We start from the raw sequence: 25,420 nt of genomic DNA on the forward strand, positions 1-25,420 counted from the left end.
TGCTAATAATCTCATTATAGTGCATTTTGTGGGCAATCTGTGTGATTCAGAATCAACAGAGTGTGCATACAAAGAGACATTGAAAGAATGATTCCTGATTTCAACGAGGAGATCACTCTTTCCACCCAAGAACTTCACGTTCTCTCCGAGCTTGACAGGTTGGTGGGCATTTTCCGCTTATAAAAGGCTTATAATTCAGTAAATACCGGGCGGTTCTGATCTGTATGGTGCTTGGAGGACTAATGATTGTCTTTTAAATCTAGCCGGCAGTATGGATTCCTCAAATTGGCGTCGCCGGAGCAAACGAAGAAGCAGGCACTTGTCTTAAAGGTTATCTCGAATTTTCATCAACTTCGGTGGCTTTTCTCATGTATTGTGGTGGTTTTCTTGTCCAAAATAGGCAATAAAGTACCTGGAGCGGATGCTGGTGCAGGCACAGTCGCAGAAAGAAAGGGATTTCAGCGAGAAAAAGGGTGAAGATGTGTCCGGAAATGAGGAGAAAGCACAAGGTGATGCAGAAGAGCCGAAAGAGGCTGTCAAGAGTGAACTTCATGAGCAGGCGGATGGTGAGTGTGGCGAGAGCTTGCCCAAGAAGCCAAAGTTGGAGGAGAACGACGTGAAGTCCGATGATGTGGAGATGAAGGTGGTGAACAGCAAGGAAGACGAGAAGGACGAACCGAAGGAGCTGAAGGAGATTTCTGATGACTCCTCCAAAGACATCAATATCGATCCCCGGACATATTGCAAACTTGGCCATTTCCATCTCCTCCTCGAGCAGTACCCCAAAGGTGAGATGATCATAGGAGAGTTAAAGAAGAGAAATTAGCAAATTAGAGACCGTTCTTTCAGCTTTGAGCGCTTATCAGAAATTCTACAATCTGAAAAATGATCACTGGAAGGACACAGCTTTTCTCTACGGCCTGGGACTCGTGTATTTCCACTACAACGCGTACAGATGGTGAGTCTGGATATTGTTTATAAACTAGTTATTACAGTGATATGTCTAAAGATTGTCTGATAATATAAATATCGCATTTGCACTTCCGTCTTCGTCAGGAAGTTTAGAGAGTGAGAGAGTCAATTGAGGAATGGTTTCCGCTACTCTGTCTAATGATAAGAACACAGGGCTTCAGTAGAGGATATGAAGACAAATCACTCGTACTTTTAGCATGAAATTGTCTTGAGATACTATGAGGAGTTTTTCGCGGAAATTTGAGATTTCTGGGAAGAATATGAACTCACGGAAAGGACTTTACGATCAATTTCACACTTTTATTGTCCAAAATATGTACTCAAACATGGTTTATGTTGTGACAAAGTGTCTTTTAGAAAAAAACTTGCTTTGTGGGTGATTTTCAGGTGAAAATAGTTATGTGCAAAGGAGAGAGAATGCCGGTTTAAAAATATGTGTAAACATTTGGGCGTCTCCTGTGCGCAATTTTCCCTCGTGATTTTCACAGGGCTCGTCTTGCGCTTTCTCCAATTTTCCCAGGGTCATGAACTCGTCTGAATATGTTCTATACTGGCTTTATATAGGGTTTCTATACATACATCGAATTCCTGTCTGGCTCAATTCAGTGGCGGTGACTGAATGAAATTTCGTGAGAGCGCTTTTCCACATTTTCTCCTGTGAACATTGAACATATTTTGGGAGTTTTGGGTGTAAAAATCAGACAATAAAACTATCCCACTGTCCGTGAAGTGCAGTATTTGAAGTAATATTGGTGATGTAGTGTCGAAAAGTGTGATTGTTTTGATCGCCACACGTTCATTGTGCCGGTGAGTGACTCTTTGGAGTTAATTTGGGTCCGTTTTTCGCAAAATATCACATGCAAGGTGTCTCGTTTTTTATTCTCCTTGTGTCTCTTTGGCACACACCGCAAACATCGCGATGATATTGTGCAGAAATGTCTACAAAATCCAAGGTTAGCGGTCAAAAACAACAAGGTCAGACAATAAACTCATCCTCCCTGTGTTCATCATTAGCCGCGCTTCTTCCAGTCGCGCCTCTTCTGCTTCTCTTTTTCTTCCCGGGGTTGATGAGACGCACACACACGGGCCGATCTGGCCACTTGCAGTCCACCAGTTTCGCAGGAAAGCTCCCAAAAAATATCACAATATCAGTCGCAATCAAACGGAAATGTGTGTGTCTGGCTTGTGGGCATGGTTTTGTTGTAATCCCAATCTCTCATGATTGCTTTAGTCGCTTTTACAATTGGGGGCTTTTGCGCCCCCCAAGCGATAGTCTTTTTTGTTCTCTTCAGCGGTGAGTTTAGGTGAATCTGAGGACGCCAGACTTTGGAAATTGTGCAGGACAATTTCAGATTGCTCAATTTCGTGTATAAAATTCTTAGGAAAGTAACGGATCTCTGATTAAAAGCATTATCTCTTCTTTTGTGAGACATTTTCGGTATATCAAATATGTTCAATACGTCAGGCAACGAGTTTTTGGGCGAACAGCAAATTAATCAATAACTTGTTGAGGAAGAATATTTGAGACTCATCTAAGTTTGATTCGCTGATTGAGACATTAGAAGTTTTCCAACGTAGAATTAATTTTACACATACAAGCTTTTGAATAATATCGTCGTTTAAAAATTAAAACATTTTACAATTGATGCGTAACTCTTAAAAGTGGATAATTTTTGGTTAACTGAGAGATAATATAATATTTGTGCACATTTGATTCCATGTAATTTAAATAGACACGTGGTTGTGTGTGGTATATTGCGTAATTTGGGTGTTCTATTGGTATTTACCATACCTTATGTGTGTTTCCATTATCTCTATTTTTCCGATGACGATTCTCACATGTGATGTTTGTTACACATATTTCCAGGGAACTGTAGTAAATTCCTAGTACACACTATTTTGTCTGTCTAGTCGGAAGATGGTGATTATTTAGGCAGAAATTGCAAATTTCCCTGCTTTGGCCGTATTTTAAAATTGATGAAGTGATAAAAATCACGCAATATCCGGAAGTTGATGGTAAAATGAGGACAAATTTGCCCTTTCCGGCATGAATTTTCCATATTACAACTTGGTTTCTCCCCGTCTGTGGGAATTCAGTGGAATAAGACCTTTTTCACGTTAAACTGCTAACAGTGTATGACGTGGTGTGTTCTGCTTCTCCTATTTTTCACGCTGTTTCTCTCTCTACACACTGCATTCTCAGAATACATGTTGGATTCTTTCTGTCTCGTTCTGCTTTGCGAAGGTTTGGCTTGAATTGACGAAGAGCATATGATGGAAAGAGGGGTTTTGCGGTAGTGTGTTGAGGATGATTGTGTGTGCTGAAGGGGAATCGCGAGCTTCTCTCTCTCTCTCTCTCTCTCTCTCTCTTGAAAATTTCTCTTCGTTCTCATCGGAAAGCATAGCCGAGTGTTGTGTCGAGAGGCAGTTTTTATCGAAGGGCCGTTGTGTTCAGAAGTGCTGCACGTTCAGCGCTTTCTCTAATTATAAAAGTATATTTTTTAAAGTAAGCCACACATAACTATACCAGAAATTAATGTGGAGAGTTAAAAGAGTATCTATTTTATTTATTGAGCCATCACAAATCTAAGAAATAAGTGACTTTTTCAGTGTATGTTGTGTGTGTGTGATTTTTTGGGTGGAAAAGAGGAGTTTATTCGTCAATTTTGTATGCTGCCGTGTATCTTCCTCCCTTTTTTCCATCGCGCCCAAAGTGTGTGTTATATACAAAGACCGTCGAAGGAAATTTTGCGCTGCCACATTTTATATAGGGAAAAGTTGTCGATTTTCTTTTAAGCACTTCGACCGAATTATATTCTCAATGCAAAAATTAAGTGTTGTCAAATGAAGATGAAGCCCAAATGTGTTCAATAAGGAAAATATCGATGATATGAGGTGTGAAAATACTTCGTGTTGGGAGTATCAACGTAATACAGTTTTTGTAGTAACTTTTCTCTGAGAGAAATAGAACAAGAGACAAAGTGCTTTGGCTGGTGGACTCTTTATAACGTGTCCCCCAACACCTGTACGACGGGCATGGACTATTAGTAGTGTTGTAAATGAATTTTACTAAAAAAAAAAAGAGTTTTTAGCGTGAATGTGTGACAAAGGCGGCTCACGGGGAGCTGAGGAAATAGTGGTGGATGTGAAGCCATCAGAAAACTGAGGAAAGAAGGTTAGCAAGAAGAAATTTTTGTATGGTTCAACCATTTTGTATTGGGAATGGAGAGAAGAGTGAGTGTGAAACCTATGAAAATTGGTATAGGAGAGATGTAGTATAATATGGGGGATATTCTATTATCGCATTTTCGTCATTACACATGTGCACAAATACACTAAAAGATCTTTTATGCATCTCCTCTGGTCTCCGGCCGTGTGTCGACGGTCGACACACAAATGTGTGCTCGCTTAGGATGGTAAATGCGGTCTCGAGCGATAGTTTTGTATGGGAAATAGGGAGAGAGAATATACAGAAGATGATTGTCCAATGTTTGTGGGTTGCGAGATAGACAGAGAGGAGATGAATACTGTCTGAAATTCTCAACGTCTGACTGTGGGTGTGTGTTAGAGACTTTTTCTCTTTTTCATATCATTACCTGCGATTCAAATTAATTGATCGTACGTGGAAGGTGTTGTGGGAGTGTGTGGTAGGGTTTGATATGATATTTTGGGCGTGTGAGTGGGAACTGGCCCAAAAAGGGAAAAATAGTAATGTAGAAGACTTGTGGATGTGAGTGTCAAGGTATTAGATTAAAAAAAAAAGCCTTTAGAAAAAAACCTATCTTTAGTTGATGATCGTGTTCCATTGCAATTTCTATTTGTGTGATCTTCATCGATTTTTAAGAGAATCAATATCAGAAAAAATCATGAAGATGCACAAGAGTATGGGAAAAACATTTCTTACACTCAAAAAACTTCAACAAAATGCAAAAAATTGCGATATGTCTATCTAAAACTGGTTTATATTTTTCTTTACCCTCAGGATAGGTACAGCTTACACGTTTGAGAAATTTATCAAATAGATTTGTTCCATCCATTGAATTTATTAAACTAACATTTGACTGTGAAAATTGGTGATTTCTGATAAAAGTTGAGCGTAAAGAGAAGTGTACTTCTACACTCCATAGCAATCGATGATGATCGCACAGGTATTTGGCCTCATTTATACTTTTCTTCCATCCATTGAATTGAAGAAAATATCTGTCTCGGTCACACACAAATTCACACATGAGAGAAGAGTTGAAGAATGCAATGTTTTGCAAATGAACGAAAGCCAGAGTGTTGTGTGGAGTTGCCGTGGAGGATTATATTTTAAAGAGACACACGTAAATAGGAGGAAGATATTTTATACCTATACAGCTCTCTCGACTTATATGAGTCAATAATTCCCATTACTTTTGTGCCATTATGGATTTTTTCTTTACCATCTTCTCTCTTTATTGCCTTTTTTCACCTCTTTTGCCTCGTGTTCGACGAATAATTTGAGTGAAGGAGAAAAAAAATCAGGGAATAGTGTTGGAATTCCAAGAAGTTTAACGTACAATGATCTCTTGGGGGATTTTTGCAGTTGATTCGCACTTGTAGACAAGTAATAGGAGAGTGTGAGTAAATGATTTTTCACGGTAAAATTGTATACAATTCCCAGTAAAATCGACTCACTTCCATTTAATGAAACTCTTCAATCGCGTAAAACTAGTTTATCCAACGAAAAAAGTACTGATTCATAGTGTAAAGTTATTCACGAATGATGCATAAAATTTTTTAATGGGTTTCACTTCTGCAATTAATACATTTGTACGGATATCCGGCTGGTCGATGGCGTGAATATCGGGTGAAGATCTCACTCATCGGCAGTGTTGCTCAATGTATTAAGTGGCAGATGCACTTTCAATTTCATTTTTGTTATCGATTTTAATTGAATAAACAAAATTGACCCAATTCCATTAATTTAGAGAAGACGCTTCCAAGCAGAGTGCACGGTTTTTTTCCTATAAAGAAAAAGAATGGAGTGAATGTTTTGCTCTATATATGAATGTTGTGCCTCGTTTGTATTTGTGATATGATGTGGTTTGGTAAATTGAATGTGCAAAATGTTCCAATTGTATGTCATACAACAGAGTCTAGTGTGGATGCTCATTTTATCAATTTACTATGTACTGCTTGTGACCTAAAAATGAAGGAAAAAGCAACCAATGTAGAATTACTGTGGATATTTTAGCTTACATAGTGTGACATATTGTGTACTTGATATATTTATTTTTGGGTTGATTGTGCTTATTGATTACATAGGAAATTTGATTATATTTCATTTCTTCTATCATCTCAAGTGAGTGACAAAATATGGAGCTATGACATGAATTTTATTGGTATATTGAGCAATTCTGGGAAGGACAGAAAACGAAATGACTTTTGTGGAGGGCAAAGGCAATCACACACTTCTTGGAAATGATAGTAGAATCGATTTACTCGAATGGACAGAGAGAGATATTTCCGGGAAGATGTCTGAGTTTGTATGTCAATTTTAACGCTTCGGAGAGTTATTTCCAATTATTATTTTTGTGTGTATACAATGATTTCCATGTGAAACGACACTTGCGTGCAAGACGCGACAGTGCAGTGAACAGCTTATATGCTCTGGTTTAGATTTATTTATCAAACAATCAATATGGAATAGTGTGTCGATGTATAGTTTTTCTACTAATTTTCTAGACCCAATAAGTCTTTTTTCTCATATTCAATGAGATTTTCTTGAGATATGAGAGAAGAGAAAAATCACGAATGTCTGTTAATTTTCCTTTTGTATTGATTAGACTGAACTTTAACTGAAACTGTTCAAAACTGGGACAGATATTTAGACAAATCTGGTGAAACTCAAATTTGTTTACCAATATTTCAAATTTCATGGAACATTATTCTAAGTATTTGAAAGGATGACGCAGAGTCAAATTTGAACAACATTTTCATAATAATAACATATTATGCAGTTATTTTTGTAACAAAAGTAAAAAAAAAAGTCGTTGGAAACATTATAAGCAATAATAATTCAAACTCGCCACAGACGAAGGAATAAAATGATCAAATTGTTTGCTGGAATTCTTATTGGTTTGGAAGGGTTGAGAAGTTAAGAAATGCTTGAAGATTCAAGATTCCACGATTACTTACTTCCACTCGTCTGTGCAAACTGGGAAATGATGAAAGACATAGAAATCACGTGTTGTTTAGTCTGATGCAGAGAAATATTGGTTGGGCAATTAACACACACAGGAGGAATCGATATTTTTCATAAAAGTTTATAGGTTGTATATGATGTAGGGAAAATGATAGTGAAAGTGAGTGACTGAGGAAAATAAAATGAATCAATACTCAACGGATTGCTTGAAATTTTTTTATTGGACACTCTATGTGTGTGAGTTTTTTTTACAATGTAACATTTGAAACAAATGACGTCATGAGTTATGAATGGGAATTTTTATGAATGAGTCTTATATTCACGACTAGATCTATTGTGTGTTGAAGGTACAATTTTCGCATATCCATAAGAAGTTATATTCTGTTATTTTGGGAAATGAGCAACTGTGTGAATTGAGCACCGTAAGGTTTTGAAGTGATTTCTCGTAAAAATTCTCTCGGTTTAACAGTTTATTTGGCTTTCTTCATTCCTTCCCTCTCATTGCTTGTTTTTTCACATCTCTCACTTAAGTACAATATGTCAAGAGTAAATGTGTTTCTCTGTGATATGTTTTGAATGATTTATCAAAATAATATTCTGTAAATGTTAGTTTTACAGTGTTTTGCAAGGTTCTCGCCTTGTGTTTCTTTTACTTTATTATGCAATTAGTGCTTTTGCCTATGATGCATAAATTGCATGTTAATGCATTTTAAGATTAATAACAAGAGACGAAGCGAAGGGAGAGTTGGCAAGTGCACTTTGTATGTGTGAATGTTTATGGAAAGACAACTGTATTTTGCTTTTGAAAATCAGCTGATGGAAAAAAGCTGAGACTGTGCAATGGGCAAGTTTGGAGGCATACACACAATATTCCTCATCTCATTCTACCATCATTCTCAGGGGCAATTGACGAGAAATGCCAGCCTTTCGTATGTACTTGGAGTGTATGTTGTATGTCCGAAGAAGAGTGAGTGAGGAAGGCTGGAAAAAGAGAGAAAGAAAAAAAATGTGTTGGTTGCTCAAGAAATACAGCAAAGTTGTGGGGTTCAATCAACTCTTCGTGCATCCCAGGAAAGTTGATTTGTATTCTTTCACGAGGGCGGCGAGGTTGAATTTGCGGTGCATAGCATGTAAATTATCTCGTGAGGGGATGACATATGTACATATTACTGTGGAGAAAAGGCAAAAATGCAGAGCATTTTTCAGCAGGTGTCTTTAAATTGAGGTCAGAAGTATAGTTATCTAGTCTAGACTTTTCTTTAATGTCAATATCTCAACAAATCTGTCTATTTGATGGGAATTTTACCAGGTAATCAGTGGTCTGAAACCACACAATTTCTTTCCTGGAAAAGAGATAAAGAGAGAGAGAGAGGTTTCTCGGGGGCATTTTCTCAATGCAATTTTCTGTAACAGACACACAGCAATGTGGGAAAAAGAATGCTGGTTGGTCAATTGAGCGACACCATCACTGAAGAGAAGAACAATTTCTCTAAATTACCTCCAATTTTTTCTTCAACTTGCTCTATTGACGTGATAAATTGCTGTGTGCTCTGAATACAAGACTTCTTCGTTCCCCTTTTGCCACGCGATTATGTGAGAAAAGATGGTGAGGCTTTCTTGTTGGTGGTGGAGAAATTTTGGTCGATTAAGGAGGAGAATGATGAGAAGGGGAGGCAAATGGCCGAAAGAAACAGTTTGTCAGTTGGTTGTGGAATAGAAAAAGAGCACCATGGATGTTTTGAAGGCTTTCTATGACGTAGAATGTGATGTTATTCAGTGGTGTGCTGTGTATATATGGGAGTCATCGCGTTTTCGGGGCATTGCCCCCAAGTAAAGAAGCGGAGCCACAACGATTCATAATAAATACAGCACTATATATAGGTATACAACGTCAGAGAAGTGCACACAAGAGAGTGGATACACTATATAACAATTTCCAAGCGATGGGGCAGCGCGGAAATAGTCATCTCTGTCGCTCTTTCTCCTATTTCTTCGCTCAAACAAGCACAAATTATACTGTATCCATTGAGGCCTAGCGGTGTGGTGTGGATGTTTCAGAGATTCACATTTTACGTTTTCAGAAATCAAATATCTTGGGATGGAAATGAGCAGAGTCCTCGGCATGGGGAATTGTGTACAGCTCCTCATTTTGGGGTCATATTCAAGACGAAGGAGATTGGCCAGAAGGTTTTGGGTGTGTGTATCTGAAGAAGAGAAAGAGAGAAAGACTGTAACAATGTCAGAACAAACAGGAAGTGAAAACAGTCTTTTATCTCGTGAAAAATATTTCAACATATTCATTTTTAGCTACAATTATGAATGAAACACACTCATCAAGACACTTCATTGAGCAATTTCCTCGAGGTTACATAATTGCTAACTTATCATACAGTGACTTTCTTCTTCAATTTCGATAGCATTTCATTATAAATTTTAGTGTGTCATTGAATGGACGAAAAGAGATTTTAGATCAAGAGATGAGAGGAAAAACTTGACCTAAAAATTATGTTGTGTGTGTGTATAATTTGAGGGATACAATGATGCGTGGCTTTAGGGGTGGGATTTTCTCTCAGCAAATATCCTGGCATATTGCTTAGAGATCTCATCGAGAGATTATGCTCTTCGGTCTTATCTTGCCAATCCCGAATTTCTATTTTAATCCCCTTCTGTGTGCGCATCTCTCGCACTCTGGCGTGTTGTGCAGAGATGAAAGAATGATGTTGGAGGAGATGTTTGTGCCAAAAAGGAGAACATAACAACAAAAGAGAAGAATTTGAGACACACAGAGAACAGAGAAGGGAAGAAAAGGTGGAAGTAGAGGGAAAAAGGAGGACTCTTTAGCTGAGCAGAAAATCTGCGCACACATTCAGCCATATCCCAACTCACGTTAGTCACGTAGACCATTTGCCTGTGTTATTTTCTTCAGCCATCCAATTTTCATGTTGGCAGCGTTTGGTGTATGTGTATAGCGATTACACAATGCAATTCACACTACCAAGGCAACTTTTATTCAATACTTCATTTAGCGGAAACGAAATGTGTGTGCAGACGATTGCCCGACCAAATGACAGAGGTAGAGGAAAATGTAATGAAAGGCCAAGCATTGCGAGCGAGTGAGAGAATAGAGACGAGAAAGGGGAGAGAATATGGGAGAGAGACGAACAGTGTGTGTGCTATTTGGAGTTGTAAAGAAATTCAGAGTGTATATTTTGTGTGAGATGTTTAGGTTGAATAGTAATTTCAGAAGGTTTAGTGGAGTGGAGAACTGGCGCGATGGTCTTATATCGGTTTTTTCTTTTATTTTGGTCTGCCTATTGGAGGGAAATGACGAGAAATCTACAATGGAAAGGGAATTGTGAGTAGGTAGAAAGGGAGATGTTGATGTTGCATTGGCGTTATGGTGGAATAGTCCACATGGTTTCTCAGCATTAACATACTGATGACGTTGAGAATGAGGCACTTTCTCAACACACTTTGTCCCGATATCGATGGACAGTGTTATTTTCTAAACATTTCAGGCATTAATCGGTGTCTCCAAAACGAAATGTACCTATAGCCTTCGAAGATACTTGAGGAGACAAGCCCACTTCTTGATGTTCAATGAGGGAGAAGAAAATTCACCAAGCCTTGTTTGTATGGCGTGATGTTTGAGAATGAGGGACTGAGAAATTTGATGGGTAGCAAAAAAAGAACAGAGCTAAAAAGACGATGGGACAGATGGTTGTCCTGAAATGTAAGTCTGTTTTTTTTCAGAAAGCCAATAGCCATCTTGCCATTTTTCCCTTCAAACACCCCAAATGGGTGATCTTAAATTAATGCTCAAGTGAATGTGAGTTTCTACCTATGCATTAATTCAGAGCTTAATTTGCATAAATAAATGGGTGATTGCTGGTTTTCTTTTTGACTGATTGAGGTTTTGAGGGAGATTTACCAAGGGGAATCTTGCTCTTTTATAGCTTCACAAGATGTTCTCACCAAAGTAAACTTTTAGACTGACAGCTATTAAGTGAAATTGAAAGTATCACTGCGTGCTGCTAATCAGGAGTTTGAAGAAGTTTTGTTGTAGGTACTTGATCAGAAAGTTTACTCGATTCGTAGTTTGAAATCATGCTGAGAACAACGAGAAATGGGGTGAAGTGATTTGTGCTATATTCCTTAAATGACTATTCTAAAGGCGTATGAAATGTCTGACAAACTTAATACTGTAAGTAATTTGCTGAAAATAGGATTGCAATGTCTTTAAACTGCACATAATATAAACAAAATTAACAAAAATTTAACCCAATTTCCAAAAAAAAAGTAAAGTCTCTTGCTGACACAAGAACTCTTTAAGTGACACGTGAAAGACTGATGGAGTTGCATAATAAAAAATATTATGGACTATTTAAAAGTGCATATATGCAGAGCTATAAATGGTTTTATGGGTAACATGGTGATTTCGGGACGACTTGTTGATCTCTATGGCTAACTCAATACTCTGGATTGGTTGACATTCAATTGAATTGTCATCATTTCTCAATTTAATTTTTAACACTGATACCAACAGTTTCACTAGTTAATAGCACTTTGCGTGCTGAGTCTGGGGAAAAAATTGCTGGTTATTTTGTTGAAATGAAATTGAATAGCGAGTCTGCATAAATTGTATTGCCTTGCCTTGGCGTGATTAATGCTGATAAAATGACAGAGTACAGTAGTTATATTGAATTTGAAGAGGGTTGATTTGGAAAATAGGCAAAGCGAGTTTCCAACCCTTCGTGTTCTTTTTTTCATTGTTGCGTCAAGTCTCATGAATTTTTCTCATGACTGAGACTAGGAAAGGTCGTGCTTTTTAATTCAATTCTATTGCATTGTGTTGTTCGTCTGCTGGATTTATATTTCCTAGTGATATTTGATAGTGTATTTCACTAGCATATATATCTTCTCTATCACGCAAGTTAGAGCTTCTTTGCTATTCCCATCATATTTATTCTTCCCGTATTGGATTACGAAGTTTCTTGGTATTATTGAATTGATAATAATGGTGGTGGTTGGCACATTTCGCATGTAGATATTTGGAAAATCTCATATATATTACAGATTTGCGGTGCTTCAGGATAGAAAAATGCAAATTCCCACAGCACACCAGTTTCTGTGTCACCCTGATAACGAATAAGGTTGTTTAATGTAATTATCCTTTATTGGAGGTGGAATATTGAATTATTGTGGTGTGAAGCAAAGTCAGAATTTTGGTGTACAATGGAGGGCAATTTAATATTAATAATAATTCGGGGGGTGAAAATTCCGCCAAGGGTGTGAGAGATGGGAAAACGAATTGTGAGTGAGACTCTTGAAAATACTTCTCCACGCATGCCTGGAAAACGGTATTTCGGCAAGGCTCGGTGATTTTTCCATCGACAGGCAAATATTTTCAAATTGATCATCAATTGAGATTTCCTCCCTCTTTTTTCCTCTCTGTATATTTTGACTGAAATGTATGGCTTTTGTGTTATTTGAGGGAGGAAAAGTGTAAGTCGCTGGAGGATATTTCGTGATAGCTTCCCATCATCCCGGAAAATGTGAACAGTCTGCGAAAATGATGGCGGGGCAGATTTTCGGTGTTGTCGCCTTCCTTTCTGTGCACGTCGAGGGTCACCCGAGAGTGTGACGCTGAGAAGGGAGGGAAGGCACCGCACAGTTCAGCGCCCTCGGAATTTTATATGGTAAAATCTCTCTTGAGGCACCCCTCTTGTATTTCTCCGCACAATATCAAGTGCCTTGTATAACTTTGCTACAACTCTTCCTTTTCGCTAGGCACGGAGAGGAGAGCAAGAGAGAGCGAGAGTTCTGCTGTGGCTCCGATGTTGCCTTTCCGAAGGGACGACAATATGCTGGTGAAATATTCAGGACGATCGATTTTGTTATGGTGTTGATGCTTCTCCTGCTGTCTCATTTTGTTTCTCAATGGCAACAACGACTGCCCAATAATCTTTCTCATTCTCCCCACCAGCCAGACTCTGGCTACACATTTTCCCTTTCTCAGCACAATTCACTGCTCCTTTCCTCGGACGCACTGTTGAGGGGGTGTGAGATCAGGCAGTAAGGGTAGTCAGAAGACTTCTACGATTATGGGTGTTTATGTACTGAAAGTAGAACATTTGATGATACTGACTGCACACCGTGGGTATGCTGTGTATATGGTTTATATCAACAAATCACTAACTTTTACTGTTTGCTCAAACTGCTTAAATTAAGTGATGTTTAATTTCACTCTCGGGGAAAGTTTAGATTGCTGTCGCAGGGTCGAATTCGAGAAGAATTGAGATATTTTTGAAGAAGAAAGCAGAAAACAGAACTGAGCAAGCATCTCCTGAGGAATACTAATAGCAGTAGATTTACTAAGTTTGAACGGTATCGATAAGTACTATATATAGATAAAAATAAATATAATCATAGCCTTCTCACCAGGAATAGAATCACACAAGCCAAAAATAGTCAATGTACATATGTATAAGTGATGAAACTCTTTAGGAAGAAACAGGAAGGCAAAAGTGCTTAATGTGTTTGTGTGAGATATGGTGAGAAGAATATCCCTTTGTTGACTATCCTTTTTCATGTTTGTTTAATGTATTTTTGGAAGTATAAAAGGCATTATTTTGGCAACACTCTTTTCAAAATACCTCTCTTGTGTTGCGTCATCCATTGTTGAGAATACATCCAGTTTGTTTTTCTTTCGCGGGAAAAGCACACACAAGAAAAGGATGTATCAATATGTGGGGAGAGATGAAGATGGAGCAATTCTCGTGAACAATATTTCTGTGTGAATTCATTTAATAATTGTGCTCAATGTTAACGTATAAAATATTCAAGGTAATTTAACGACAAATAGAATTTCTTGTATCAATTTGTTGTGTAACGTCTGATAGAGACTTTTTTGCCTTCGATATAGCCGCGAAAGAGAGATAACTGTGTGATAAAAAGTGTTCAATTCTCCCTTTCCTAGATTCCATTAGCAAGGCGCATACATTGTAGGTGATGGTGTTTTTTTTGAGTTCAAGAAGCGATATGAGGTCTCTCTCTCTACATATATTGTATGTTATGTGTTTGTAAATGTTAGAAAATGTGCAACAAAGAGCGGCCCTGACATATTTCCACCAACTGCAGTAAAACTTGAAAGTCATTCGTGCAATAGTTGCAACTAGAACATTTATTTACTCTATGATTTGTGCAACAATATTCAGCTGAGCGTCGGTTGAGAAGAGACGGAGAGAGAAAATGTTGATGGTGATGAGTGAATGAGAGGCAAAATTCTGATAATGTCACATCAATATACATACACACATATGAAAATGATGTGAAAAAGAGCATAGCAGCACATGGCAAAAAGTCTGACAATTTTCCCTTTTTTTCTACAACTCCCTCTACAATGCTATTATAATTGCTAAATCACACCATTGCACAATTTCCCAATAAGTGTGTTTATCTGTGTGTGGAGCGTTTCCGTCTTAAGGCTATTTTTCATCACTTTCCTCTCGTGTGTCTCTCGCTCGAGAAATGGTTTGTGGATGAGTAAACAATCTTGGAAAAGTATGGTATTTTGAAGTATGATTGAGACATTGAGAAATGAAACTAATATTCACGAGTTGTGAGGAATTTTTCTCCACCATTTTCAGAGTGTGTTCTCGGTAGATATTTTTCTTTTTAAATAGTCACGTCAGAAGACCCAAATTGTATAGATTTAATAAAACCCATCGCGCGGCTTGTTTGTCTTGAGCCAATAATGAACGAAGGTAATTCTCTCCATGGCTTTAAAAATAGAGTGTCCTCATGAAGAATTTCGATGCACAGAAACACTGTTGAATGTGTTTTTCTCTCTCCTTTTATTTCAAACTAAAGTATGTACGTATGTGTGTTTTTTTTGCTCCTGTCGAATAAACAGCAGCTGGAATAGGAGAATATGATGGTTGGTTGTGTATTTCCTATACATTTTGGGCATTTCTACGGGATCATCCCTGCGGGCATGAAGTTTCTATTGGCGAATGTAACTTTGCAGAAAATATATTTTCTTCGCCCTCAGTTTTTCGATACAAACAAAACATAGCTTTGTGGCTAAAACCTCAAATGTTGTATATTTTTGTTCAATTCACTTGAGCAGGTGGTTGATTGCATACTTTCGAATATCTGTATGTCTTATTCACTGTCGGACAGAAGAGTTTTTGGGGTGAAAAAGCAAGAGCAGATGTTTTTCTTTTTGTTGAGCTTATCTATATAAAAAGCTGAATTCTTCACTCCATGTACAATTTTCCTTCTAAGTACGGCTTACTTTGGTCATCATTTTGTGGTTTTGTGTCTTTTCAATGGTGAAATGAAAGAGAGAGAGAGAGAAAGAAAGTGAGAGATAGAAAAGAGTGTATTTTTGAATTGAAGATGAAATTTATCATCCACCAGCTGTTGCTCATTTTCTGAGGAAAGAATTGACTTCTTTTCGTGAAAAATCATATTATTGTAAATTTGCAACACTTCGTGCTGAAGTAATTAACATTTCTCCCCTCAGAGTATTTACGATGTGGGAAACACTTTCTCCGAGTCACCCTTCTTTTTCTCATGCATTTCTTTCTTTCATGAAGCGATTACCTTCGTGACACACCCTCGCATGCACTATATGGTGAAGGGTCCTCGTCTTCGCCCTAAATTCCACTTGTTATGACACAATTTTTATGCGCACTTAAGTGATTCTAATCTGGGTTAGGAAATTGTCTCAGATTTTTCTCAAAGAATCGCTTTTTTATACTGAAGCAATTTCTGACGAAACATAATTTAGGAATTCTCTTAAATATTTAAAGCAACTAAAAATTGGCTAAAAAAGTTTGTCTTTTTTATACTTTTTCAGTTTTCACGGAACGCTTAGGGTGAAGGGTTAAAAAAAACTGAATGTATTTACATTTCACACTGTGGGAATGACATGAAAAAAAAATCGTTGACGATTGCGAATGAATATGGCAAAAAAAACCATTTATCAGAGCGCGAGTACGCTGTGGTGCATTTGAATTGTAAATAATATAATTCATCACTGCAATCATTCGCTTATCAATGTAGTAATTAAATGTTTATACCTACGTATAGCCTTTATTAATGGCTTCAATGCGAAAAATGTGAAGAGGAGGAAGTGCAAAAATATGCAACACGTGCCAATGGCATTTTATATTCATAAGGAGCATTTAGTCGTGTATGTTATGTGGATTGAGATGAGTTGCATTGGGGTAAGGTCAAGAAGAGTGCGACTTTTCTTGATGATTATCTGCCTAAAGTGGCGTACAAGTTTTTTTTCGTTTGACTTCTTTTTCTCTTCCAAGGTATTCCCTCATTTTTGTGCATGGTCTAGTTTTTTTCCCGGTATGTCTTGTTGTCGTACAGTGGAGAGAACGAGAAATGAGTACCAGCAATTTATATAATTTTGTAATTTGTTAATTGGCCAAGAAGAGGGAGAGCAATGCAAGAGAGGTGAAACATGAGAGTAACCCTCATAATCTACCCATATTTCTCTTACGATTCGCAATGGAGTGCAGAATATAGTATTTCTTTCTTGCATGTTGGGATAATTTTACTTGAAATTTGCATTGTTGAAAAAGGGAGTTTGTTAACTGTGTTTGATGAGAGTGTGATGGAAAAGTGAGGCGAAGGAAAGAGAGAGAGAGAGAGAGAGAGAGAATGAGAGAGAAATTGTTCTTTTTATTTTTATTCAATTAAGAGCATAATATAGTAGTTTTAATAGCGATGGTGTGGCGGATTAAGGAAAACATCCATTATTCACGTCTTCTCTTCATCCAATTGCAGGGCGATCAAGGCATTCCAGCAGTTGTTGTATGTCTGTCCCGACTTTGCACGTGCCAATGAAGTCCACCTGCGCCTGGGGCTTATGTTTAAGGTGAATGGTGACTACGAGACAGCACTGAAGCACCTGCAACTCGCCTATTTGGACTCATCCTCACCCACTTTATCGTCAAAACTTGAAAGTAAGTAGAAAGAGACTCTCTTGCTTCTTCCACAGAGAAATTTATAGTCATGTCGCGATGAAATCAACATGGTTTCCACTTTTGGTGAATAAACCTAAATTTTATTTAATGTGTGTGCTCTCCTTGCCGTCCAGAAGATGAAAGGAGAGAGAAAAAGAGGTGCATTACGAGCCGGGCTCTTAATAGCTGAAAGTATTTAATTGTATTTCATGTGTGAGGAAGAATGAGATTACGAATAAAAGTCAATTTATACTGCCGGTCTGAGAATAAAACGACATTGACTTGACTGTGTGCAGTTGGAGGGGGGGGGCAGAAGAGAGGCGAGAGACAAAGAGAATTAAAATGCAAGAAGTGATACGTAGACAAATTGATATAAAAGTGTCTACTTGATGTGCTATATTAAAAAAGGCACTGTCAAATAGCAAATACATATATAGAAATCATTATTCTTTTTTCAGTCCGTTTTCACATTGCTCATCTGCATGAAGTGCAATCAAAGCATAAGGCGGCGAAAGTGGCGTATGAGCAGTTACTTAACGAAAAACAGCTGACACCGCAACTAAAGGCAGATATTTATAGGCAGATAGGTGAGTATATTGATTGAATTTGGCGAGAGGCGCGAGATGGGAAACTGCCAAAAAGAAATATTACTGTTAAGCATATTGAATAAACCAGTTGATGGTATGGGAACTTCTTGATTGTGCAAATAGTGTTGAATTCTTGAGATAAAGTTTACCCATTCGCGAGGAAGTGGTGAGCGAGTGAATATTCTACTCAGTCGAGATGTAGAGATCTGAGCCGAACCGAAACAACAGTCTCTTAGTTGTGCAAAGACTTAAACTCTCTCTCTAAATAAACCCATTAATAACGGCTTTCTCAAAAACATAAAATGATGCCAATTGCATGATATTTTGCTGCGAATAAGTTAAACACGGTTAATATATCATTAATTAATTACATTAGGCAAAAATTTGACGAGAATTGAGCAAGTCTCAATCCTATTATCATTCATTTTCTCTTATCTGTTCTAAAATTATTCAGAATTTCCTGGTAAACTGAAAATGTGTAATATCCTATAACCACTACTGAAATTATGTAGGAAAATACCGTTTAATGTCATATTGAAATCGGCGCAATCGCCAAAAATCACTTCGGTTCCGATCTCCAGTCGAGAGTTTATTTATAAATCTATATATTAGAGGCAGTTCAAGTTCATTTCCTCTCGCAAGATTGAAGTCGCTGAGAGAATTTTCCTCAAATTTCCTGTTTCAATTTTACAGGATGGATGTACCATTCAATTGATTCGTTGGGAGAGAAGCGAGCACGTGAGACATTTGCCATTCACTACCTGCAGAAGTCAATAGAGGCGAGTCCAACATCGGGACAATCGCTTTATCTACTCGGCCGGTGCTTCGCGGGCTTGAATAAGGTGCACGACGCATTTATTGCGTATAGGAATTCGGTGGAGAAGAGCGAAGGCAACGCGGACACATGGTGCTCCATTGGAGTGCTGTATCAGCAGCAGAATCAACCTATGGACGCACTTCAAGCGTACATATGTGCTGTACAATTGGATAAGTCTCACAAGGCGGCTTGGACGAACTTGGGTATTTTGTACGAGAGCTGCAGTCAGCCGCGTGATGCCTTTGCGTGCTTCTTGAATGCTACACGCACACAACAGCAGTCGCAAGAGACACAATCGGTGACGAGTGTTGGCGGTGGTCAGACACCGATTGGGAAATTGAATAATTTGCAGCAGAGGATAAAATTTCTGCAGTCACAACTGGCGCACGCTCCTATGCCGAGTATAACGTCCAAGAGACGCCAATTGCCCTCGATTGAGGAGGCGTGGAATCTACCAATATCGGCAGAGATGAGTTCAAGGCAGCAGCAGCAGCAGAGCGCCCAGGCGAATCATCATCAGCGGCAGTTTCAGAAGACACCCACAGCCGGCGGACAGCAGCAAGTGATTGTGGGTCCACCGCCGCCCTATCCCAATGCCCAGGCGCCGGGTGGGGGTGGCCCCATTGCGTCTAAGCGCTTCAAGACGGAGGAAGTGGCGGGACAGCGACGTCCCGGACAACCGTCGTTTTATCTAACACAGCAGCAACTGCAGATGTTGCAGTATCTTCAGCAGAATCAATCGAATTTGCCACCGCATCAGCAAGAGTTGCTGCAACAACTCACACAGCAGTACCGCATGATGCAGCAGCATCAGCTGAGATTGCAGCAACAGAGGGCACAGCAGGGTGGGCAGCAACCTGTAACACGACCGGGACATTTTCCCGGCCAACAAACGAGCAATGGGACGAGTTTTCAGGCGCAGCAAAGGACTCCGCCCTCGGGAACCGTGGCACAGACGGGTTTCGCCGATAGCACAGGCAATTTCCCGGCTGCCACAGGGCATACACAGCCGGCGGCGGGAATGCCATTCAAGGCTGCCAGTGGGAATCAATCCATGTCAATTCATCAGGACTTTGTGGCGAATTCTGCCTCACCAATAGTCACCACCAGTCAATCGGACTTGGGTGTGACAGATCAGGAGTTGAAGGCGATACTGTCACAGAGAGATATTGCCACCACGCTGGCGGAAGATTTGCTGAAGCAATTCGGATCGGATGACATTGAGATCAAGGAGGAGGTGCCGGATGTTCCTACTTCGCTGGCCACAACGCCTGTTTCTGTGGTGGCGGACAGCACGACAAATCCACAAAAGTCTCCACCGATGAAATGTGAGGTGACATCGACAAGTAATCCTGTGAAAACCATCATTCCAAAGCGTGAGATCAAGATGGAGCCAGTGCTGAAGATTGAGAAACTCTTTGAGGGTGATCAGAAACCGAGATTCTCCATTGAGATGGACTCGAAGCAGATTATGGAGATGTGCAAGTGAGTTTCTGACACAATTGTATGATTTCTTGACTTTCAAATGATGTTTATTTTACAACTTTCGTTCTACTGAAATCTCATGAAAGAACACTTTTTGTTTACTGATTATTTTTTGAGTAAAACGAGTTGGTGATTGCTGTGTTTAGCACTTGATTTAATGGTGTTTTGGTCTTCTTTTTTTTATATAGATCAATTGATAGCAAACAACCTCCGCCGCCTTGCTGCATTTTGGCGCCGGATACACCACCTCCGAGTCCACCGGATTGTCCACCACAGCGTCTGTCGCGCGAACAGCTGCAACCGCCGACGCCATCGGTGCACTTGGAGAACAAGAAGCACGCTTTCAGTCCGCAACTCCAGGAGTTCTGTCTGAAGCACCCAATTGCTGTGATACGCGGCATGGCGGCAGCCTTGAAGCTCGATTTGGGTTTGTTCTCCACCAAGACACTGGTGGAGGCGAATCCGGATCACAGTGTCGAGGTGAGGACGCAAATGCATCAGTCGTCGGATGAGAATTGGGACATTGGACAGGCGAAGAGAGTGTGGGCGTGCATTTCCCATAGATCACACACGACAATTGCAAAGTATGCCCAGTATCAGGCGTCCAGTTTTCAAGATAGTCTGAAGGTTAGTAGAGATTTAGACTTATAGAAAGTAATTAGGAATTTTTTTTTGGTTAAAATGATGTGCAATATAAACTTTCGTTCTACTGATTTGAGAATGAAGAAATCTTTTAGTTACTGATGCTTTCTTTGTAATTTAAGCTTATCATTGGTGTATCTTATGATAACTCGTTAATCATTTTGTCCTTTTTGCTGTATTTTACAGGATGAACGTGATAAAACTGCTGGAATACACAATTTTTCAGACTCCGATTCCAAAGATTCAGTAAGCAATAATGGTACCAATGGAAAGAAGAAGAAACTCAAGAATAATTCCAAAACACTCAGGTATGTTTGCAAATCTATATTAGCATAAAGTAGCGTTGCACATTAGCATTTTTGTAAGGTATCATTTGATATATCGAATATGAGAATATATTGAATGTCTTACAATGAAATGCAAGAGAAAGAGAGTGTCTCGGAGGAAAATTCGCTAGCGTCACATATTTTATAAATTTTGTGAAGTTTGATAGTAGTTTCTGCCACAAAATCCCACGATATTGTGAATAGTTTAGTTTGATCAAGATGTCGAAGGAATTTTGTTTCATATAAATTCTCATTTATACTTGTAGATTTGGCACGAATGTCGATCTGTCGGATGAGCGCAAGTGGAAGCCGCAGTTGCAGGAGTTGCAGAAGTTACCAGCGTTTGCACGTGTTGTGAGTGCCGCCAATATGCTGTCGCATGTTGGACATGTGATTTTGGGCATGAACACGGTGCAGCTGTACATGAAGGTGCCGGGCAGTCGGACGCCGGGTCATCAGGAGAACAACAATTTCTGCTCGATCAACATCAATATCGGTCCTGGTGACTGTGAGTGGTTCGCCGTGCCGGACGCTTACTGGGGTGGCATTCACGCTCAATGTGACAAGAATAACATCAACTATCTGCACGGATCGTGGTGGCCGCTGCTTGAGGATCTCTATAAGGCCAATATTCCGGTGTATCGATTCATTCAGCGTCCTGGTGATCTTGTCTGGGTGAATGCTGGGTGAGTTCAAAGGCCTTCTTTTACTGGCAGTGGTTTGAGCGTGTATTGACTACTGTTTTGCTCTATTGCAGCTGCGTTCATTGGGTGCAGGCCATTGGATGGTGCAATAATATCGCGTGGAATGTGGGTCCGCTCACGGCGCGACAGTATCAATTGGGCATTGAGCGATATGAGTGGAATAAGCTGCAGAGCTTTAAGAGTATTGTGCCAATGGTGCACCTGAGCTGGAATCTGGCCAGGAATATTAAAGTGTCCGATCCTAAACTCTTCGAATTAATCAAGTGAGTGTACAGCTATTTAAAGACTGATTATCACTGAACTTATGCATATGTGATTTCTATTTGCAGAAACTGTCTTCTGCAAACGTTAAAGAATGTTATGTTGACGCTGGACTACGTTAAGGCGAAGGGAATTGAAGTGAGATTCCATGGACGTGGAAAGAATGAAGCATCTCACTACTGTGGTCAATGCGAAGTGAGTATCTTCGACAGAAAAGAGTGGACGCGACATGAAAATTTGTGCTAATGTTCTTTTGTGGTGGTGTTTTGCAGCTGGAAGTCTTCAATGTGCTGTTCATTCGGGAGCAGGAGAAACGCCATGTTGTTCACTGTATAGGCTGTGCTCGGAAGCAGACGCCTTCGCTGCAAGGCTTTGTCTGCCTCGAGGAATATCGATTAAGTGAACTCACGCAAGTTTATGACGCTTTCGTTCTGCATCCGCCGCCGCCGCAACAGATCGTTGCGCCCGTCGTGGCGACGACGTCGTCGTCGTAACAGCTGGAATTGGATGAATTTCCATCATCAGAAGAGACGCAGGCTCATTTTACTGAAGTGTTTCTTGCAACGTCTTTTTTACTCAACGGATAATAGATGAGTGCTCAGAAGAGTAAGTGAAAAGAAAAGAATCATATTGACAAGTCTTTCTTGAAGATCTTTATATTGTATTAGAATTATTCTTCATGTGTCACACGTATTTCTAAAATTAATTTATTGTGTCCTCATTGATAAATCTTTAGATGTGAATATTAATTATGCGATAAATAACTGATAAATCCATAATTAGGTGGAAAAGTCTTCTTTTCTGTTATATGTATTTATTCGCTAGGATGAGAGTGAAATTGCGTAGATGAATGACAAGAAGTATTCATAAGAAATATAAGTAGGATTTATGGTAAAACTAGTGGAAGTATAAGAGTGAAATGGATGAGCAAAATATTCGCAAGTAAACTTATTTATATAAATTGATGAAAAGAAGGAGTTTAGATAGTAAGATTATGTCCATTTTATTACCTCATGAAGAATATTTAGAGAGTAAATTAGTCACACCATTATTTTCTCATATGAAAATACTATATTGAATAATAAGTAAAAAAGAAAGAACAGAAAAAGCTGAAGTACGGGAAATCATCTGGAGAAAAAAAAACAAGTAATCTACGATTTGTAAGTTAACACAAAATAGTTTTTAGGCTAATAAAACAACTAGGTGAAAAATGAAGCAATTTCGATATTACGGGCAACAACTGAAGAAAAGAAGAAATAATTTGCAAACGAAAATATCTTAGAAGAATGAAGAATAGAAACCAAAAAAAATGCACGTCGAAATTTACAGAATGGATTCTTTTTTAATGTATTTCGAGAAAAAAAACAAAGGGTAAAAACTTGAAAAATGACTGCAAAATTGGAAAATGGTGTGTTCACTAAATTATCAAATTAACGAAATAAGTTCTCGTGGACAAAAATATAGTGTTAATTTATGTAAAATGTTTAATTATTGACAAAAAAAGATGAAGCAAGAGTTGCGGAAAAGGGCGGAAAGTGAAGAGAAGAGAGGATGAAATTACGAAAAGTACCACCGCTTTATAAAAAATGATGACGAAGAAATGAATAGTGAAAAGAATACGTGAAATGACGAAGAATGATCCTTGTATAGAAAACTATTAAAATTGCGATCTCAATAAAGAAGAAAGTTTTTTTTTCTTTCTAAGAAAATTATAGGTATTTTGAGTGTGTGTGTGTGTGTGTGTAAATAGTTAAATTAATTGAGAAGAAGTCTTTAAATGAGTAAGGAAATGAGTGGAGAGCGAGAAAAATCGAAAAAAATGTTGCGAAAGCACGACAAAAAGTGAATAAGAAAAAATGTATAAAATTAGCGTTATCTCGGCACAAAGCTAAAGAGAAGGATCTACTTTATTAAAAAATTGGATGAAATTCTTTTTGAACATATTGAAAAATTTAATGTTATTTTGGAGATACTAAGCGAAGGTGATGTAAGATTGGATATGGATAAATTGCAAAAAGTAATACTATGACCAGTGTTCACTGCCAATATAAAGTGTAAAGGACAAAAAAGCATGAAATATAAAATTGAACTAAGATATAAAACTGTACAGTAAAAAAAAAGAAGAAACTCGATGAAAGGTTGCAAAGAGCATGAAATAATTGTACATATTTTTCTCTTTAAACCTAATTGGCAAAAATGTTCTATTGGAAAAATATCAGATTATCTGGAGTAATAAATATATCACCAATTTGGCTACATTTTAATCTGTATAAATCTGTTTTCAAAAGGATGAAGAGAAAGGCAAAAAATGTAGAATTACGCAAAAGTATCGCAAAATTAATGGGAAATATTATCCAAAAAAAATGGATGGAAAGTAGAATGATTAGAAGTTGTGTATTTGTGAAAATAAATCGGATTAGCGTTGGCTTTTGCAAAGATTCATTCGATAAAGTGTACTTTAGAATACATTTTAAGTGTAAAGAAGTACATTTTGTTGATTGTGTTTCTTTGCAATGCAAATCATTTTGATGTGAGGCGAAAGATATGAAAAGCATCTCCAAAAAATATTTTTTCTTTTGTTTCTTACTCAGCAAAAAAGTGTCTACAGGTGAATTTTGTAATTAAGCAAAAACTATCGCGATATTTGGCAAATAGGGTAAAGGAAAAAGAGAAACAGACAGAATTAGCAGGAAAATGAATCACACTCAATTGCAATAATAAAATATAAATTCTCTTCTGCTGAAAAAGTCTCGAATTCACTGCCAAAACAAATTCATAGTTAAAATAGCAGCTGAAAGTTAGAAAAAACTGTCCACTAAAAACGATGAAAAACAAAACAAAAGAATCTAAGAGGAAGGGAAGGAAATGTAAAAACTTCTATGTGCCTTTTCCTTGGATATATTTCTTCTGGATGTCGAACAAGAAGCAACAGAGTTCTTTATACAAATCCTTTTTGATACTCAAACCCACTAAAGTATGAACAGAAGCGCCATAGAAATTAACTTATTAAACTCATTAAGCGATTAGTGAAAAAAAGAAAAGAAACAGAGAGAGAGACGAAATGATGGTTTTTGGAGGATAAAGCGAATAAAATGCAAAATGACTCTGGGAAAACAAACATATTTTTGTGAGAGAAATAGAAAAAGTGAAAATGGCTTCGCATATTTTGTAATATTTCAAGAGATACACAAGTGTGCAAACAAAAAGGATCACAAAAGCAAGATAGTCGTAAAATTACATGACACTGATATAAAAAAAGAGAGAAAATAGCATGGAAAATTGAAATATATAATTATAGTGAATATATTGAGGGCCGTTTATTGGCTTTGCAATTGTAACCGATCAATCGTGGAAGTGACATGATTTACCAATTTTATTCTGTATAAAGGATAAATATTTAAAGTAATTTCGCATTAGTGTAGAACTATTTGGAACAATTAAACTGATAAATTACACAATTAAGCATTA

At 38.2% G+C, this 25,420-nt stretch overlaps 1 protein-coding gene across 2 annotated transcripts; it reads left to right on the forward strand.

Moving 5' to 3' along the window:
- Window positions 1-59: 59 nt before the first annotated feature.
- Window positions 60-24,993, forward strand: LOC132262557 (histone demethylase UTY). Of its 2 annotated transcripts, XM_059761852.1 has the most exons (13): window positions 60-158; window positions 264-330; window positions 401-788; window positions 850-958; window positions 16,952-17,130; window positions 17,589-17,717; window positions 18,411-20,019; window positions 20,208-20,646; window positions 20,848-20,969; window positions 21,254-21,673; window positions 21,745-21,954; window positions 22,021-22,147; window positions 22,225-24,993. In XM_059761852.1, the coding sequence occupies exons 1-13, from the start codon at window positions 88-90 to the stop codon at window positions 22,444-22,446; spliced, it is 4,092 nt and encodes a 1,363-aa protein (XP_059617835.1). In that variant the 5' UTR covers window positions 60-87; the 3' UTR covers window positions 22,447-24,993. The 2 variants fall into 2 exon arrangements, with proteins under 2 accessions (XP_059617835.1, XP_059617836.1); XM_059761853.1 differs by lacking the exons at window positions 60-158; window positions 264-330; window positions 401-788; window positions 850-958 and adding an exon at window positions 3,416-4,147.
- Window positions 24,994-25,420: the final 427 nt, after the last annotated feature.

This window comes from Phlebotomus argentipes, unplaced genomic scaffold (genome assembly GCF_947086385.1).
Source record: "Phlebotomus argentipes unplaced genomic scaffold, Phlebotomus argentipes genome assembly contig_15, whole genome shotgun sequence".
Lineage (NCBI taxonomy): Eukaryota > Metazoa > Arthropoda > Insecta > Diptera > Psychodidae > Phlebotomus > Phlebotomus argentipes.

Coding starts and splice junctions, on each gene's coding strand:
- LOC132262557 (XM_059761852.1), top strand. CDS start 88: ATGATTCCTGATTTCAACGAGGAGATCACTCTTTCCACCCAAGAACTT. Junction 959..16,951: donor CACTACAACGCGTACAGATG/GTGAGTCTGGAT, acceptor ATCCAATTGCAG/GGCGATCAAGGCATTCCAGC. Junction 22,148..22,224: donor ACTACTGTGGTCAATGCGAA/GTGAGTATCTTC, acceptor GGTGTTTTGCAG/CTGGAAGTCTTCAATGTGCT.